At 49.9% G+C, this 17,946-nt stretch overlaps 1 protein-coding gene across 1 annotated transcript; it reads right to left on the bottom strand.

Annotated features, from left to right (window-relative positions):
- Nucleotides 1-1,919: 1,919 nt before the first annotated feature.
- On the bottom strand, nt 1,920-17,626 carry CNDP2 (carnosine dipeptidase 2). Its single transcript, XM_070420467.1, has 12 exons — nt 17,583-17,626; nt 14,907-14,996; nt 13,601-13,744; nt 11,546-11,708; nt 10,060-10,148; nt 8,171-8,371; nt 6,837-6,921; nt 5,778-5,938; nt 5,115-5,279; nt 3,765-3,906; nt 3,419-3,566; nt 1,920-2,541 (listed from the first exon to the last, which is right to left on the bottom strand). The coding sequence occupies exons 2-12, from the start codon at nt 14,964-14,966 to the stop codon at nt 2,472-2,474; spliced, it is 1,428 nt and encodes a 475-aa protein (XP_070276568.1). The 5' UTR covers nt 14,967-14,996; nt 17,583-17,626; the 3' UTR covers nt 1,920-2,471.
- Nucleotides 17,627-17,946: the final 320 nt, after the last annotated feature.

The following is a 17,946-nucleotide window of genomic DNA, read 5'->3' as shown; positions in this document are numbered from 1 at the left end:
GCCCTCTAGAGCTAAGGAGAAGAGGAGGGGTGGGTTTGGAACTTCCAAGGGCAGGAAAGTAATTCACAAGGAGATGGAAGAGAAAACTTTGGTAAGTAAATGTTTGCTGGGCCATCCTGAACAAGGGAACACAGAGAGGACTTTGGTCAAGGGCTAGCCAGGTTCCTTCCTATCATGCCTAGTTCATAGTGAACTGTAGTTGCCCATGATGCTAGCTCCCTTCCTGTCTAAATCTTACAGGTAGGTAGGGGGAAGGTCAAAGGCAAAGGTTCTTCCTGTATCTTTTATTACTTGAAGATAACCAGCTTAAAATAACCAAGATTTCAAAAAAAGGCCTATTTCAGACTAATACTGCCTCCCTCACTACTCACGGTGTTCCCCAAAGCCTCAGGTGGACGCAGATGTTACAATTTTCTCTGAAAAGTGATAAATGAAGTCCCATGAGTCCTTCCTTCAGCTAATGCTATCTACTGTTTATTTTTTCTGTTTTCCTTGGGACAAATGTCATAGTATCATCCTGGTGTAACAGACTTAAAGGTTGACTCCCTAATGTCTTTCTCCTGCAGAGCGATAGGAATGTCAGCCAGGCCCATTGCCCACTTCTGGGAGCACTTTCTGAGTAAGATGCCAAAAGAAGAAACATCAGTTCATTCTGGATTGCCTCCTCCTGGTCTCTGGGTGGGACTACAGTGGGGTTGCAGGGTGCGGAGCAGAGGTCATGGGCCATGACACTGAGGGCAGGAGCACCCACTCCAGCCCCAGCCTGGCTGTGAGGCCTTGTAGCAGAGAAATGGGGGAAGCTCTGGTTGGTTCGGGCACCGTAGCCTAGCCATATCCTTATTAGTTAACACATTGTGGTTTAAGGATATTCACGTGCCTATCATCACCTTTCTGACCCAGACACCAACAAGAGCAGATGAACTTCTTTCTCTTAGGTCCGAAACCTCCTCTCAGCCCGTCCTCTCCTCGGCCCAGCAGTTCTGCTTTTTTCTAAATAACAGGCAGCTGTATCTTTGTCAATGGCCAGCTCCTGGTGGAGTAACAGGGAAGCAATCCTGGACAACTTTGGATAGACAATCCCAGGAAGGCCTCCGCTGTGCACAGCACTTTGCTGATGAGCACCATCTCCCAGGATAAGCCTCCCTGAGGACAAGGACGGCTGGTTAGGAAGATGAGAATGCAAAACATAGGCTTCAAGACACCGTGGAGGTGACTCCAGGGCAGGGAAGGACCCGGGAGTGAAGGTGTTAGAGAGGGCATGGGGGCCAAAACAATGAGCTTTTTTTAAATATATATATAAATTTGTATTGACTTCAGAGAGGAAAGGAGAGAGAGAGAAATATCAATGATGAGAGAGAATCATCGATCAGCTGCCTTCTGCACGCCCTCTACTGGGGACTGAGTCCGCAACCCAAACATGTGTCCTAATCAGGAATCGAACTATGACCTCCTGGTTCATGGGTCAACGTTCAATCACTGAGCCACATGGGCTGGGCTCAAACAATGACTTCTAATGTCATCATTCTGTTCCATCAGTGTAGGTATGAGGGCTCAATAAATAGCAGCCCCGTTTCACATCCCAGTTCTGATGAGTGAAGATGGTTAGCAATGTGGACAAACTATAGAGACTTTGAAATGAATTAAGCACTGTTTCCCATTTACTCTGGGCTTTTACCAGCTGAGCCAATAAACCTCCATTTGTTTAAACCAATCTGACATGATTTTTGGTGTCTAGGCAGCATACGGTATGGGGATGGGGATAGACACTTCCCTAACAGCTATGGAGGGGCCGTGAGTCTCCACTCCACCTGGGGGCCTGGGAGAGAAGACCCACCCCCACCTGAAGCCCCCACAACACACCACCCTCCACATGCAGGGTATTCCTGGGTAAGTCAGGGGGCAGGGATGCTTCCAGAGGCTCCATTTGTACTTTTTATTCATCGGCACAGACAGACCACATGAGCCTTCCAGTTAGGTTCAGGTTTGGAGGGTTAGCAAGAAGACAGGAGGGTTACAGTGTTCAGTAAAGGACAGAACTGCAGGACAGCAAGGGACCAGAAAGGGAGGCCCTCACTCATAATACGCCCCACCTAGATACTCCGTGTGCCCGACCCTGAATCAGAGGCAGAGGTGGGGCCAGGATCAGCAGGCCTCTGTTTAGTCTGACTAGATATCACCCAGAACCTTCTACAGAAGAACTCTTGCTGTGAGTCCTGGAGACCAAGCCATGCTGGGCAGCTCGGAGAATTCAGCTGACATTCGGGGTCACTGATACCCCAGGACTGAACATGTGTAACTTCCCGGTGTAGGCCATGTCATTTAGGAACAGGTTGGTGCTCCCATGTCCATTCCTGGATGTCTGTGTGTGGTGTGACAAGAGAGGAGGAAGACAGGCTGCTTTCTGGAGCGATCAGAGAAGATGCAGGTGGAGGGCGGGTGCCTTCAGAGGTGCTCCAGGGACACGGGGCCTCTCAGTTCTTCAGCTGAGACACTTCATACAGGTACGCAGCCAGCATTTTGGTTCCTTCTATGTAGTTGTGCCTGATGGAGAGGAACAAGTCATGGCGTTGGCTGGTGTCCCGAGGTCCAGGCATGCATGTGGCATTCTGGGAGCGTCCCACCGTCCTGGTGTGCGGGCCCTGAGTTCTGCTTGCCTTTAGAATTTGGGCACCTGGTTCTCAAATATAGGCTCAGCCCAAGTGTCCCAGCAGGGACCGGTCCTGGCCCTGGACTCATCGAATAGATGGGATCTCACCTAGCCCCCGACTACCAAAGGCCTTGCCTTGATCATGGCCCTCTGTTGTTTGTTTGGATCCGAAGCCGCCACCTGGTGTCCTAGGACCTTGGTCTCTGTCCCTCCCTTCCATCCTCCATGCAGGGCCTCTGCCTCTTAGTCCCTGACCCCAAGATGACCCCTGTTTCCTATCCTCCTCTGCTCTTCCTGACTGCCTTTGAGGTCTCCCTGCCTTCGTGGGTCTCTCCTCACAGCTGCCAACTCAGAGATCAACTTCCTTCTCTGTTGGTTAGAGACCCCACCACATCTGTATAAGCCAGGAAGGAGAAAAGTAGCTTATGGAGCCAGTAATGACATGAGGACTTCCAAACAGGAAGGTGCAGGGGTCCTTCAGGAGTCGCCGGGGAAGCACAGAGGTCAACAGACCACTGGGCGAAACTTGTTCTGAACAATCGCCACCTCCCACAGGCTTCCTTCCCTACCTCCCACCAGTGTTCCCTCCACCAAGGACAGATGGTAGAGAGCGCAGGGGGAGGGGGTCCCAGAAATCACCTCTTAGCAGCAGGAAAGGGGCAGGTGTGGAGGAGGAAGGGGTGCAGGGGATGCCCTGGCTTTCACAGGATTTCTCACTGGTATCCACAAGGAAACTAACCCAGATTCAGGACTGAGGATCCAGAGCCTCACCTGTTGAGTTTTTCATTCTGGGAGTGGGCGCCATCATCAGCGGACCCCACGGGCAACAGCATGACATTCTTGCCTGTGGCCTCCTGAAAAGTCAAAGTCACAGGAATACTGCCACCTTCCCTGGTTAAGTCCGGCTCAACACCAAAAACTGGAGGGAATGAAATAAAAGAAATAGTGAGCTTGGGGGCTGAGGCTCCCCCGCATACCCACTACCCGCAGCACCAAGGTCGGACCCTGGGACAGCAGCCCCTCACAGCATCACTATATAGCTACATGTCATATGACACGGCAGAGCCCTAGCAGACATGCTGAGGGCCCTGGCATTGTCCCCGGGAGAATGTCTGACCTGTTTTCAGGGCTCTTCTCCCAGCCATGTAATGAGGGTGGTTGAAGTCAGACACCCAGGGCTTCCCACCATGGCCCATGTACACCTTGAATTTGTTGGGGCTCTGCAGTTCAGCAAACTTCTTTGTCAAGTACGTTGTAACCTGAACCACAAACAGAAGAGACATAATGTATTATAAAGCTCTGCTCCTGACCCACAGCAGATCTACAGTGAGTCCATATGGCTTGTAAGTAGCCTACAGTAAGTCCACCAGGAGTCTACAGTGAATCCACACATGTCTACAATGGATCTAGAGTGAGTCTACAGTGATTTACAATTAGCCTATGGTAAGTCCACCATGAGTCCACAGTGAGACTATAACAGGTCTATAATGGGTCTAGAGCAGTGGTTCTCAACCTTCTGGCCCTTTAAATACAGTTCCTCATGTTGTGACCCAACCATAAAATTATTTTCATTGCTACTTCATAACTGTAATGTTGCTACTGTTATGAATCGTAATGTAAATATCTGATATGCAGGATGGTCTTAGGTGACCCCTGTGAAAGGGTCGTTCGACTGCCAAAGGGGTCGAGACCCACAGGTTGAGAACCGCTGGTCTAGAGTGAGTCTACAGTGAATTTTCTGCTGCTAAATGCTGATCTGCATAACTGTGATAACAGAAAAGGGGATTTTTATCAAGAATCAAAAGCCAGTTATTTGCAGGTAAAAGGTAATGTTTTAATTCACCCTTTATGTAGATGTTCCCATATAATGATAATATTTAAACCAAGTTTTCAAAATTGTTCTTTGACTTGCTTTATAAAAAAGATCACATCCAGACCAAAAATAGAGCCAGGTGCCGACCCAGGGAGACCCCTTGATGACAAAATGCCAGTCTTCAGTGTCCTCTCCTCATAGGGAAGCCCTTAATTCTATCCTCCAAACTTTCCCGTCTGGATGACTGCTCCCGGGAAGCCTGGCGGGCCTGCAGCGATCAGAATTTGCCCCTCTGAAATCTTCCCTGACAGGAGTCTTCCCCTCCGCTCCTCACCACGGCCCAGAGGGTGCTCCCTTGGACCCTCACCATAACATATTGGACCCAAAGTCAGCATCTGACCTGAAGTCAGAGATCAGGTTTGGGCATGCCTCAGCAATGACAAAGGTCACTTACACGCAATGCTTTTTAATGTGGCCTTTATCTTCGATCAGTTTCTGAACTGCTTATTCTAGTAATTACTGAGTTGGCCATAGCCAAGAGGTGGGGACATGTGGTTTTGGGTTTGTGTTTTTCAGTTGTTCAGAGGAAAACCCGCCCCTGAATCTTTGCCGGTGCATGGCAGCCCCCTCCCCGAGTCCCACTGCCCCATGTACCTGCTCACTGACAACCTCAGGAGTCATGTTGGGCACGAGCCTGATAGAGAACTTGCCAACCACTTTCCTAGGAATCACGGTCTTGGCCCCTGAGCCGGAGAAAGCACCTTCGATCCCGTGGAGGGAGAGGGACGGGAACCGCCATCTGTGCATCAGGACGTCTTTCTGCAGAAAATGACAGAGCAGTTCAGGGGACAGCTTTCAGAGGAGACAGGAATGTCGTCTGGGAGGTCCCTCTTAGTCACAGCCGGCCCTTTCCTGAGCACAGAAAGGAGGTGCAGACCCCGCAGGAGTTCAGTTAATGCTGGCTGACCTGAATGTGACTTACATCCCGACCTCATAAACCAGGAACTGAGCGGGCTCTGCCAGGTAGGCCTTACACCGTCTCTGGCCTGTCCTAGAGATCATCCTACGCAAACAGGCGAGAGCTACCGGCCTCTAGGTTTTCTCTGCATGTATTCCAGGGCCCACATCATCACCAGTCAATATTTGACGTTTCTAACAACCTCTCAGCACCCAGCCTGGGAGTGGTCTGCACCTTCCGATGACTCAGGTGCCCACAGAAATGCCCAGATCTCTGCCAGCCCCTCTGCTCCTTCCCACGGGGCCCCTACAGTTGGGAGGCTTGGGGACAGACAGGTCTTGGCGTGGCCAAGGCAGCACCTTGCAGCCATGCAGCAGGGTCTGCGCCCCCACGTCCTTGGCGTACTCCTCCAGGTCAAAGTCGATCTGGTCGTAGAGCTTCAGCTCCTCCTCTGTCACGGGCGCCACAGCCTCGCTGATGCCGGGGATGAGGATCTTCCCCTTCCTGTCCACCAAGCAGCCTGGAGGAAAAAGGGAACGGTGGGTGCTCAGCACACAGGCTGCAGGGAATCCTGGCACAAGAGTCCCGTGGTCACCTTTCCTGGGCACACGTGAGCGCTCGGGTACCTGTGCTCATACATCAGTTAACTACCATAATAACCCAGTGAGGTGAGCAGTGCTATCTTCCCATTTTAAGACAAAGAGACTTAGATACGAAGGGGAAGGTGAGCTGTCCACGGTCACAGACCAGGACACACTGAACAGAGGGGCCCCAGACCTCCTCTAAAAACCATGACACTCTCCAATATTGCCTTTTCAACAAGAAAATAGCTGCTCCCAAGCTGAGAGGGAACTAGAGAGAGGGACAGAGTAGACTCCAGTCCCAGGAGCAACAGACTCCACAGATGGCAGCCACCATCCATCCGGGAAGGAAACAGCACAACAAACCATATGGTGAGGCAACAGGACGCCAGGGAGAGTGAGCTGGGGTCTCATTCTCAAAGAGCCGACCACACAGAAGCCCTCGCTGTGGCCAGTTACAATGTCAAACTGGCTGAAGCAGATGCTGTCTGAGAGACGTAACACACGTGTCCAGAGGAAGGGCAGTTGTGGGAATCTAGGGGACAGGCTGGACAGGGCCAGAGAGGGCTGAAGGAGCCAAGGGTGCCCAGCTGGATCCTGGATGCGAGACAGGGTTTAGCTACACAGGGAGGTAAGGGTGTGAGGAAGAGGAAGGCAGAAACGAGGCATACATACCCAATCTTTTAAAGGGAACAGTGAGCAGAGCAAGGGAGCCACAGAGTAACAGGGAAGTGGATCATGAATAACGCTGGAATGCACCAAATGCTGATGACAGCCTGGAAAGAGCCCACCAGCTGGTCTCCCAAATCCCCAAGTCGTGACTGAAACCCGGCTTACCCATCAGCGTAATGAGATCCGTCATGGCCTCATGCACTGAGCCCCCATACACCCCAGAGTGCAGGTCTTTGTCACTGCATTCCACCTGGAAGGAACAAAGACCACTCTATTGGGCTGCTTAGTGGGAGCTTATTTTTATCATGTGACAGTAAATTGAACCAAGAACATTCACAAGACCTGACAGGCAATTTTTAAAATCAAAATTTACTCCCTCAATGAGCAAAGCAAAGCATTTCCTAAATTACAAAACTTGAAACAATAGAAAATACCCTTGGAAATGCCAACCACAGGTAAACCAGGAATATAACCATAGGTGAATTAAGAATACTGACCCCAAGTGAGCAAGGAGTACTGAGCATAGGTGAGCTATGAGTACTGAGCACAGGTGAGCTAGGAGTGCTGAGCACAGGTGAGCTAGGAGTACTGAGCACAGGTGAGCTAGGAGTGCTGAGCAAAGGTGAACTAGGAGTGCTGAGCACAGGTGAGCTAGTAGAGCTGAGCACAGGTGAACTAGGAGTACTAAGCACAGGTGAGCTAGGAGTGCTGAGCACAGGTGAGCTAGCAGAACTGAGCAGGGCAACTCCCCCAGCTCTCAGAGCCTTTTGCAGTGGTTTCAGGGATACCCTGCAAGAGCTACTAAAAGAGCAACAACAACCAGGAAAAAGAGCCAGAAGGGACCTGGAGCCCAAGGACCTGGAGCACAAGACCTGGGGTCAGTCTCCGCCCCACCGTTGCCACGATGTGTAACCAGGATAAGGCAGTAATGGCCCTGGGCCTCTCCCTCCTCACCTGTAGCAGAGTAAGACCGCTCACCTCCCAGCTACTGTGTCCCCATCGGTAATCATACAGCAGGTAGAAAGGTGCCTTGCACAGAGTGAGTGCTCAGTACAGCAACTATGATCGTTCCTGGAACTTTTGAGTCTATAGACCACCCTCACATGCAGGATCACAGTAACCTGTGCGGTAGGAACCCCCCACCTCTCTGTGTAGAGGAGAAGACCGAGGATCAGCCCACCAGTGAGTGGCATGTCCATCCTCCTGGGCTTCTGTGTCAAGGGTAACATCTCGGTTCCCTCAAGATCACTCAGGCAAGGGATAAGAGCTTAGGGGCTAAAATATGAACACTGTCACTTTTGAAAGGAAGTCTTCCTAACATGTTCTGCCTAAGTCTCAGTCTTCCTACATGGACTAGCACTTCATCTTTTCTCAACTGCACAAGACAATCCTGCAAAGAATACACCCTAGCTTGAAGGTGGATGATGCTGATTCTGATGGCATTGGGCATGGAGCACCACAGGGGAATCACCCTGGGACATGGGGAATGTGGCTGATACCTCGATGAAAAAGTAGCAGATGCCCCTGAGGCCGTAGGTGATGCAGGGCTTCTTCTTCCCCAGCCAGTAGTTGTCAGAAATGCAGACGTAGTCCACGTCTTTAAAGAAGGTGTCCTTTTGGGCAAAAATCAGTTCATCCAGGCCCTCGGAGCCTGACTCCTCCATGCCCTCCAGACAGAATCGGATGTTAACAGGGATTTCCTGTGATAGGAAAAGAGAGTCACAGGCATTCAGCTTTCACATACCTTTAGTTCTTAGAGACAACACACAGGAAGTCACCAAATGTGAAATCACTAATTTCAAATACCCAACTTCCTCCAGACCAAGCACTCTGGCAGGAGGTATGCAGTTCTCAATGACCCTCAGTCCCCAGGTGCTGGGCTGTGTCAGGGGATAAGCCTGGCTCCAGCCACAGCTACATCCTCACTGAGAGCTCCTTGCCAGCAACTCCTCAGGTGACCACACTTCTGAGTCACAGGGATCTAGGTGCTCACCCAGCGCAGGTCAGGAGTCTCCATTAAGGCCTGAGCTGCTCTCTGAAGGCTGTACGCAAAGAAACCAGAGAAGTCTTCATTTGCACCCTTGTGGCCACCACCAGTGCCCTCGAGGGAGGGAAAGCCTCTTCCTAGTTTAGAAGGTACTCCTGCACTATGACCTCCTGCTCGCACTGAAGTACCTTTTCTTAAAGAGAGGATGCTGCCGTCTGTCCATCGGCTCCTCTCTGCAGTTTTCCAGGTCTCCCAGTGCTGTGTGGTGAGGCAGGTGGCCTTCCACACATGAGAAAATGAAGGCTGTGGCATGGCAGGGCCTCACTGGGACTCAAGTTTGCACAGTCCTGTTCAGAACTGCCCCCGGGTGGCACTGCTCAGGCGCACCTCCCCTCCTCTGCCCCTCAGATGGAATCCTTCTGGGGACCTTGGTATATGGAACAGGTAAGTAGAGCTGCTCTGGGTGGCTCTGCCCTGCACACGGCCACCCCTTCTCTCAGCTGTCCTCAGTCCCTGTGCCCAGCATGTGGCGGCCATGAGAGCACTGCCATCCAGTGGTTCTGGGCCTCGGCTTTCTCCTGTGCACAATGGATCCCTGGGCCCTATTTGGATCTACCATTTCATGCTCTAACAAATGTGCTTGTCTTACAATTCTAATTTTATCATGATACAAGAGAAAGGCAAGATGCAAAAACAATTAGGTTAAAACAGTTGAAAAGATTGGTAAGTACCAAAATATTAAGTCTCTTAGGGTTGAGATTCTAGGCAACATTTTCTCTCTACTTCTCTAAAGTTTACAAACTTTCAACAAGGAGTGGAGATTTCCTACTTAAGGAAATATATTTCTAAAAATAAAATGTTTTTTTTTTAAAAAAATATATTTTATTGATTTTTTTACAGAGAGGAAGGGAAAGAGATAGAAAGCTAGAAACATCGATGAGAGAGAAACATCGATCAGCTGCCTCCTGCACATCTCCTACTGGGGATGTGCCCGCAACCCAGGTACATGCCCTTGACCGGAATCGAACCTGGGACCCTTCAGTCCGCAGGCCGACGCTCTATCCACTGAGCCAAACCGGTTTCAGCAATTTTTAGGAGGCTGTAAACCATGCAGAGAAAGGGGTTTGTCTGCTACCACAGCCCAGGTGGGCAGGTCATTTGTGTGTGGCCTGGGTTCCTGCTGAGTCATCAGTAGTGTGACCCTTGAACACTGTAAAACAATTACACCTGTGGCGTTTCCTGAAGCTGGAACACGACCTCTCATCTAAAATCTGAGTCACTGGGCTGACACTTTGGGTGGAGCCTGCTGTCTCACACCCTAGTGATCTTTGATCTTGAGAAGCCTGGCCTTGTTACGCTCAAATGGAACGGGGTGAACCAGGCTCAAGGAGGGTGACATACTTGACTTGTTTTCTGAAAGGCTTCCAGGGCATTCATCCAGCCGGCCACTGGCCCCTTGTCATCAGTTGAACCTCTCCCGTACAGTTTGCCTGGAACAGCAATCAGCAAATTCATAGCATTACAATGACAAGGAGACAGATGGAGAGTGAACCCTCAGTGAACATCTGTTAACATCTCAGCGAAACCACATACGTCTGCCCTGAGAATTTCTCTTGACATTGGAAGCCCCAAGTCTCTACCCGGCACTATTGCTAAAATGATGGGAGAATTTGCCGTCATCGAAGGCAGCCACATGGATGCCTCCAAGTCCCTCTCCCGTCCCCTGCGGATGTGGCAGTTAGCCAGTGCTCACGATCCTGCTGACTCAGGGCACAAACTTCAGACCCAGGTCAGGAGCTTACTATCAGTGAGCCAGTGGTTAAAAATCTACTTCCATAACCAGCTGATATCAATAAGGGTGGAAAACCTGGGCAGAGGAGGGGAAGCACGATTCACCCTTATCAAGAGAACGACAAATCTCACCCCACCCCAATTTCACATCTAATCTGATGAAGAATGGGACTTATGCTTGTCCCTGATGTCTCCAGGTATCACTGAAATCTAACAGCACAATACTGCTTTCCCTCAGTTTGAGGAGTCAGTCCCTCCCCTCTGCACCCCTGCTCCTGGGACCCCTCCTGGGGAAACAAGGCCTCCCCCTGGCCTGCTGTCATGTGACACAGAGCACCTGAGGGCAACCAGGGCAGAGCACAGATGGCCATTCCTGCCAGGGGCTCAGCTTCCCTCTGTCCTGGTCAGCACTCTCACTTCCTCATTCCTAAGACTGTTTTCAAAATGTTTGGCAGTTTTAACATGACCCACCCCAAAGTAGTATAAAGCTTAAAGCCATCACTACCCTGGGAATTTACTTTTAAATTGAGCTCAACTTTTCACAAAAGCTAAAGAGCTCTCCTAAAAGCATCATCGTTCCATGAGGAATGCTGACGAGGTGACGGGGGCGTGCGGACCACGCTGCACAGAGGTGTACAAGACAAAGAGGCATGCACCCCCCGGGCTCCTTCCAGCGTCCTCGATGCCGAGTCTGCTGAGGGAGCCTGTCTGTCTGGTGCGATCGGGAGGGGCTGTGTTCTAAGCTGGTGCTGCAGGTGTGGGAGGAGTGATGAGGAAGACAACTTAGGGAGGTGGGGGAACCAGTGCCACTGAGTCTCCAGAGTTGTCAAGTGGAGACTCAGCATGTGAGGGCTGCACTGCCTCAGTTCAGAACTGGGGAAGCCTCACTGACCCAAGGCCACAAACCCCCATTTCCACAGAACGGAAAGGCTTTCTCATGTTCCTGTCTGGTGCACATGTGTACACTTCTGGAAGCTGATTTCGACATTAGGTCACAACTGCCTGTTCTGGGAGGATGGCCAAGGGAGTACTGGTGATTCTGCTGGTGAGAAGCAGCAGGATTTGAAGCACTCCTCTGCCAGCAGAGCATCCTTACCGTCTCGCTCCACCAGGGTGAAGGGCTCGCTGTCCCAGCCATCCTCCAGGGCTGCCGGCTGCACGTCCAGATGGCCATAGATGCACACTGTCTTCTTCTGGGGGTCGGAGCCCAGCTTGCCAAGTAAAATGGGAGGAAGTGGTATCTCTGAGCCATCAGGGAGCTGCAAGAGGAGAGGGAAGCATGTGAAGACAGCCTTTGTTTAAAAACCTGGTGTTTATGGCAGATATTATTAAAATACCTTAAGTGTTCTTATCCCTTCGCATCAACCTCCCTCTATTATAGGGTTTAAGATCAAAGTAATTAACAAGAAATTACTTTGCTATAACCCAGAGTACAAAGACTGAATTATGTTCACCTATTGCAGGCAATTTGGTAAATTTTTAAAGGCAAATTGTTTTTTTTAACTCTTATACAACAAAACATGTTATGAGAGGCAAGGTTGGGATGCAACTTAGTTCAGTATTTTCTAAATAATGGATAAAAACTACTACAATCTTAAAGCAGAAGACAGGTGTTTGAAAATCACATTAGTTCTGCACAGAAAGGGCTGTAGGCCAGGATGCAGTGACTAAGTCACAGGAAAGTGCACAGTAGGCACTGGAGCAGGTCCTCCGAAAGGCTTCCTGGTCTCCAACGATCCTGTAAGAACGGGGCCAATGCATTAACCAGGATGCAAAGGCAGGCTCAGTGCTTTTCCTACGCCTACAACAGCTCAACTCTCCAGCCGATACTTTAAAATCCAGCCCTGCACCCTGTAACAGCTCTCCCAGCTCTATTCCAACAGGGAAACCTGTTACCATTACAAAGTACCACCAGCAAAATGGGGGAGCAGGGATGGGGGGGTGCGGGGGGGCGTGCAGGAGGGTGAAAAGTACACATCCTTTTGTGTCGCTGCTGGGTAAGGATTACTCATGCTGGAACCATCACAGACGTCTAGTTACTAGAAAACAGTCTTTGTGAAAATAAACATTAATAAACTCACAGACTAAATTGGTAATGAAACTAAACTAACAATTTACAATCAAGAGATAAAATGAGCAACTAGTAAAAATGACAAGCCTATCAGGATGAGTGATGGGCTGATGAAAGTGTCTACCCCAAGCTCCAAGGGCTCTGAGACCCCTAGGCATATCATACATTCAGGAACACACCAGGCTGCGGGGATTTTTACAGGTCCTCAGATTTGTCTTTCCAGTAAATTCCACTCATAAATACTCAATGTAAGTAACTCTCAGTAACTCCACAGGTACCCCTGTGCAGCCCTCACAAACACGGTTGGACTGGAATCAGGAGGCCCAGGTTTTATCTCCACTGGAAACTGCTGTGGTTCCCAGTGGAGGCAAAGCCCACCTGGGCCTCGGGTGCTTCCACTCATGAAAAGAGGAGACTGAGCTGAATGTCCACAGTAAACTCCAGGGACAATGACCTCAACTGACACAACATTGGGCAAGAAAACTGAGATTAAGCAAACCTCACCACACCCTGCAATAGAAAATGATACTGCATCTTCGAAAATACATGGCCTGAGGGAGCCTGTCTGTCTGGTGCGATCGGGAGGGGCTGTGTTCTAAGCTGGTGCTGCAGGTGGGGGAAGAGTGATGAGGAAGACAACTTAGGGAGGTGGGGGACTGAAATCATCGGAATGGCTTAGCGTGAGTGGACTGTTCACTTCAGTTAGAAAGAAACCAATTTCCTGTCAGAATCCAGCTCACACACAAAGTTCCTCTTTTTCAAGAAAAAGTGCTATTCCTCGCAGTCGGGATGCTGGAGACAGAGTGTGGGGACAGTGGGAGTCTTCGTGTTTTTACACTTACGTGGATAGAGTGTAGCTGCCTAGTTTGAAAGGAGACAGATTTCTGGTGAATCTCAGTTATTTTCTAAGAATAGCCTCTATGCTAACTTACTCTTGAGTAATAGCCCTCCACATTCTCAGAGAAATGCTGAGAATGACAAAAACCTGTGCCCCAGTCCAACTGAAGAAACCACACAGAGATTTATATCCAAATCAGGCCTTTCTGGTGAAAGACAAGCAGGGTATCTGAGTGTACATACCTTCTGTTTTCCAATATCCACTAGTTCCACGGAGCCGCCCAACTGCTTGATATCTGCAGCGGCCACTTCCATCATCTTTTTGATTTCCCCTCTCTTCTCGGGCCACGCAGATACGCTCTGGATGGCCACCCATTCCGCAAGCTTCTGTTTGTGGACAATAAGCAAAAAGGGATTCTCAAAAGGTGCTCCTAAAGGAAGAAAGGCATTCATACTTTTGCCGTGTTTCAGGAACCCAACGTTGACCTGCTACCTGTGGCCACTCCATGTTCAGCATGTTGACCACACATGGAAGAATAGATCCATCAAAACCTACTTTTACTGACCCTGTAGCAAGAACTATATAGCATAACAGAAACATGTCAGAATGCGTATTTTTAACCATTAAGCATGAGGTGAATATAAAATGAACAGAGTCCATAAATACCTTTATATCTGAATCTAACAAAATTAGAACTGAGGGGTACAGAAACTACCCAAGATTTTCAGTCCAGGTTAGCTTAGTTATCATCCTTATAATGGCAAGTTCTCTAAAGTATAAGTTTTAGATGAGAACTCTAAAGATTTCATCTGAAATGTGTCTACCAAGAATAACTTTAAAGCATGATTCTTTAAATTAAACTCAAGTAACAGATTAATCTATAATGCTACTGAGTCATTGAAAACATCCTAAATGCAAAACAGGTCTTTAATCTACTACAAGAAATTATAGATGAAGATTAAACAAAAATCTCAATTAGCTCTGCCATTTCTAGAAACATATATTAAGACTTCCTGCCAAAGCCAAAATTATAATTTCTATAGTGTAATGAGGAGGTAAAGGAAAAGATCTCTAGACTTATATATACAAGGTGGGGCAAAAGTAGGTTTACAGTTATAAGGAAAACAGTTTATTCTCATATTATTTATTATTATATTATTTTTCATATACACACACATACACACATTTTTTTTCTGTGAGGACACTTAAGAACTACTCTCTTAGCAGATTCAAGTTTACAACATAGTATTGTTAACTATGGTAACCATGCTGTACATTAAGCCTCCAGAACTCACTCTTCTTATAACTGAAAGTGTGTGCCCTTTGCCTAAGATCAGGATCTCACCACTTCCCGTAGCCCCTGGCAACCACCGTTCTACCCCCTGCTTCTCTGAGTTCCTTGTTCAGATTGCACATAGAAATGAGGTCATGCAGTGTTTGTCTGTCTTTAATACTTGATTTAAACAGCATAACTCACATTAGTTCCCCTGAGCCCCAAAGGACTAAACTGGATTTTAAGTTTATTGGAATAAATAAATATTCCCTTACCTTGATGTAGCGATCCTGGTTTTCATCCACATACTTAAACAGGGTAGCGAGGACCGACATCTTCCAGTCAAAGGGCAGGCCTGGGAGATTCTTGGAGGGAAGAGCAACCTGTTACTCCGGCTTCTGCACAGGGCTCGAATGAGGAAAAGTCACTGACTGCTCAGGGTCATGAACTCCTACCCCACCTTCCTGGCCAGCAGTGCCAGCAGTCATCAGGAGGATTCCAGGAAGTGACTGCAGAGGCAGAAATGAAAGCTTTGGGATGCAGTGAGAGGCTCAGGTTGACCTCCCATCTTTTTCAGAAGGAAAATGTACCCCAAATTGTGTCACAGTGGCAGATAAAGAAGGAAGGGCCTGAGTTGAAGACAATCTGATGAAAACTAAAAGTAGGTACTTTTCAGTAATGCTGACTTATCAGCATTTAAAATTTTAACTTAATTTTACTCTCCTGAGCACATAGAGAACTTTCCACTTACTATGACCACAGAGGCAACCATCACTCCAAGGATCCCAGCAAAAATGTCACAGCCTACCTCTTACAGTCACAAGGGCACAACACAGCAAAAAGGCCCCAGGACAGGCTGATAAATTTAGTTTAAGGAAGTTGACAATCTGAGTCCAGAAACTGCTAAAGGCAACATGGGAAAGAAGGCCTGATTTTATTCTAATCTCCATCTACCTGCATCCCACCCCCCTGTGCATTTTCTAACATCCAGTTTCCCATGTGTGAGACCCACCACATCCCACTCCACCCCACAAATATGGGGGGAGGGGGGCAGAAATCCTCTGATGATGACCTTTAAAATCTGGAATGCATATGAAACAAAAATGATTCTGCTATATATTGGGACTTTCAAAATTGCTTGTCCCCTCCTTCAATTGACAATTTGAATCCCACCCAGTGGTTGGAAAGGGCTCAGCTATACCCCTGAGACAGGCAGTATTTCAGACCCGGAGCTGCAAACTCACAAGATCCCACCACATCCAGGAGTGCTGATGCCTGGGCACCGGCAAGCTGGTTAAAGAGCATGCTTTGTTTGGTATCAGATTCCAAACTGATTTCTGGACAGGGGAGTGACTGCATCTGCTGTGACATGAAGCGTGAAGCTGCTCACCAACTGAGGAAGTTGCCAGAGATGTTCTGTCTGAGTTCAGTGAGAACAGATCAAAGTGCTTATTTTCAGTGCCTCCTTCCTCCTCCTCAAATACCAGCCATAAATTATTACAGACCTCCCAGCCAACTCAGATGGCTTCAGCTGAGGCTCTCCTCTGAAAGAGCCCAGCAAGACAGTCCACGAATGCCGCCGAGGGATTTCATGGTCGTTAATAAAGTCAAATTTTCATCCACATATCACCAAAAATGTAAACAGGAGGCTGTCTATGACAGCAGGCTATGCTGGGCACTTTTATTTGGGTTCCTGGTCATCAAATCCCACAAATCCCAAACTCACTGCGGTATGTTCTTTCATAGTACTCTCTTTGCACACAATTAACCCATGGCCTTCCAGTAGAGCCACTAGAAGACGGAACTACCTACACTGCACCTTTCACCAAAGGAGAGTCAACAGACCAGATTTCGACGCCAACCCTCCAGGGCGGGGCCGAAAGCAGCACCTGAACTGCTAGTCAGTCCCTCCCACTCACTTTCTGAGTATTTCTTGTCCTCCCCTCCCCCCCATGAACTGGGACCTGCCGACCGGAACCTGTTAAGGTAAAAGCGCTGAGTTGGAGTGGACAAAAGAAATATCCGTTCGAAATAAGTACCCTTTCACTCCCTTCTTGAAACCTGCAGTTCCTGGGGCGTAACAAAATTTCACTAGTGAAACTAGTGGGCGCGGAAAGAGGAGTGATACCGGGAGCCTCTGGGACCGTCTACAACACCCACAAATCCACCTTTGTCCCCATTAACTCGCGGCATACGTTACAATATATAAATACCCGAATCATGGCTTCGAGTCTTTGCAAAAAACCCTCCACTAAAACGGGCAGGAACCTCCAATTTGCCCAATCTAGAGCTTTATCCCCAACACAGTTTTACAAATTATCTTTCCTCACTCCTCCGTGCAAACACCCGGGACGACAAAGGTATGAATGGAAGGTCCCCGTACAGGTGCGGGTGCTCCACGAGTTTACACCGACTCGGCTCCAGGATGACGCCCGGGACCCCATCTTGGCGGCGGGGGCGGACTGGTGGCCCTGTTTGGGAGACCCAGGCCTCCAGGACGTGATGCCAGGGACCCGGGATCACCTCCAGGTGAGGACAACCGACCTGCTCAGACCCGCAAGCTGCAACCCCCGCCTTTAATGCCGGCGAGAACTAGAGACCCCTGGCCCGGGGCCGGGCCAGGCAGCACCATCCAGAGCCTCCGCCAAAAGCTCTGCGGGCGAGAGAAAGGCTGCCGTTTGCTGCGAGCCTAGGGACGGAGGGTGCGCCCTTCCCCGCCCGCGGAGCCCCGATTCCGCGCCGGCCCTGTTTGAACGAGACACCCTGGTATCAGTCACCGCCGGCTACACAGACCTGGCGGTGGGCGCCGCTCCTCCAAACCCCAACCCGACCCGCTGCTCCCGGAGCCCTCGGTTCCGGCCTCGGCACCCATTCTGCATGCCTAGCGAGGCGCGACTCCCGGGGACCCGGGGACCACCCGCCCGCCCGGCCAGGGAAGGTCCCTCACCCACCCGCAGCCGCCGCGCCTAGGCCGCTTCACGTGCCCAGTCACGCCCCCGGCGGGGCTAGCCCCGCCTACCAATCCCCGCCCACCAATCCCCGCTTCTATAGAACTGGCGTCACTCCGCCCCCGGCGCGGCCCGCCCACCAATCCCCGGACTCTTCCGGGGAACAGGCGTAGCCCCGCCCCTCCCGCCTTCGCCCCGCCCCCTCAGGGCACGATCCCGGGTTGAGCGCCCGCCCGCGGCGTGACCTCCCTCGGTGTCTTTTGCTCACTCTGACTCGGCGCCTTGGACTGGGGCCTCAATGTTGGGATCTGACCCGGTGGCTTTTCATGAGGTTCTGAGGTCCCAAGTCGGGGAGCTCACACTCACC

Source organism: Myotis yumanensis, unplaced genomic scaffold (assembly GCF_028538775.1).
Source record: "Myotis yumanensis isolate MYYU_CA2020_CCGP unplaced genomic scaffold, mMyoYum1.0.hap1 SCAF_7, whole genome shotgun sequence".
Taxonomy (NCBI): domain Eukaryota; kingdom Metazoa; phylum Chordata; class Mammalia; order Chiroptera; family Vespertilionidae; genus Myotis; species Myotis yumanensis.
This window is presented reverse-complemented; position numbering and strand designations above follow the sequence as displayed.

What these genes read in the sequence shown, in the direction of transcription:
- CNDP2 (XM_070420467.1), bottom strand. Translation starts at nt 14,966, where the DNA reads ATGTCGGTCCTCGCTACCCTGTTTAAGTATGTGGATGAAAACCAGGAT. An exon ending in CCCTGCTGCATGGCTGCAAG is followed by an intron (nt 5,280 to 5,777) that starts GTGCTGCCTTGG and finishes CATTTTCTGCAG; the next exon opens with AAAGACGTCCTGATGCACAG. An exon ending in CTGAGGTTGTCAGTGAGCAG is followed by an intron (nt 3,907 to 5,114) that starts GTACATGGGGCA and finishes TTTGTGGTTCAG; the next exon opens with GTTACAACGTACTTGACAAA.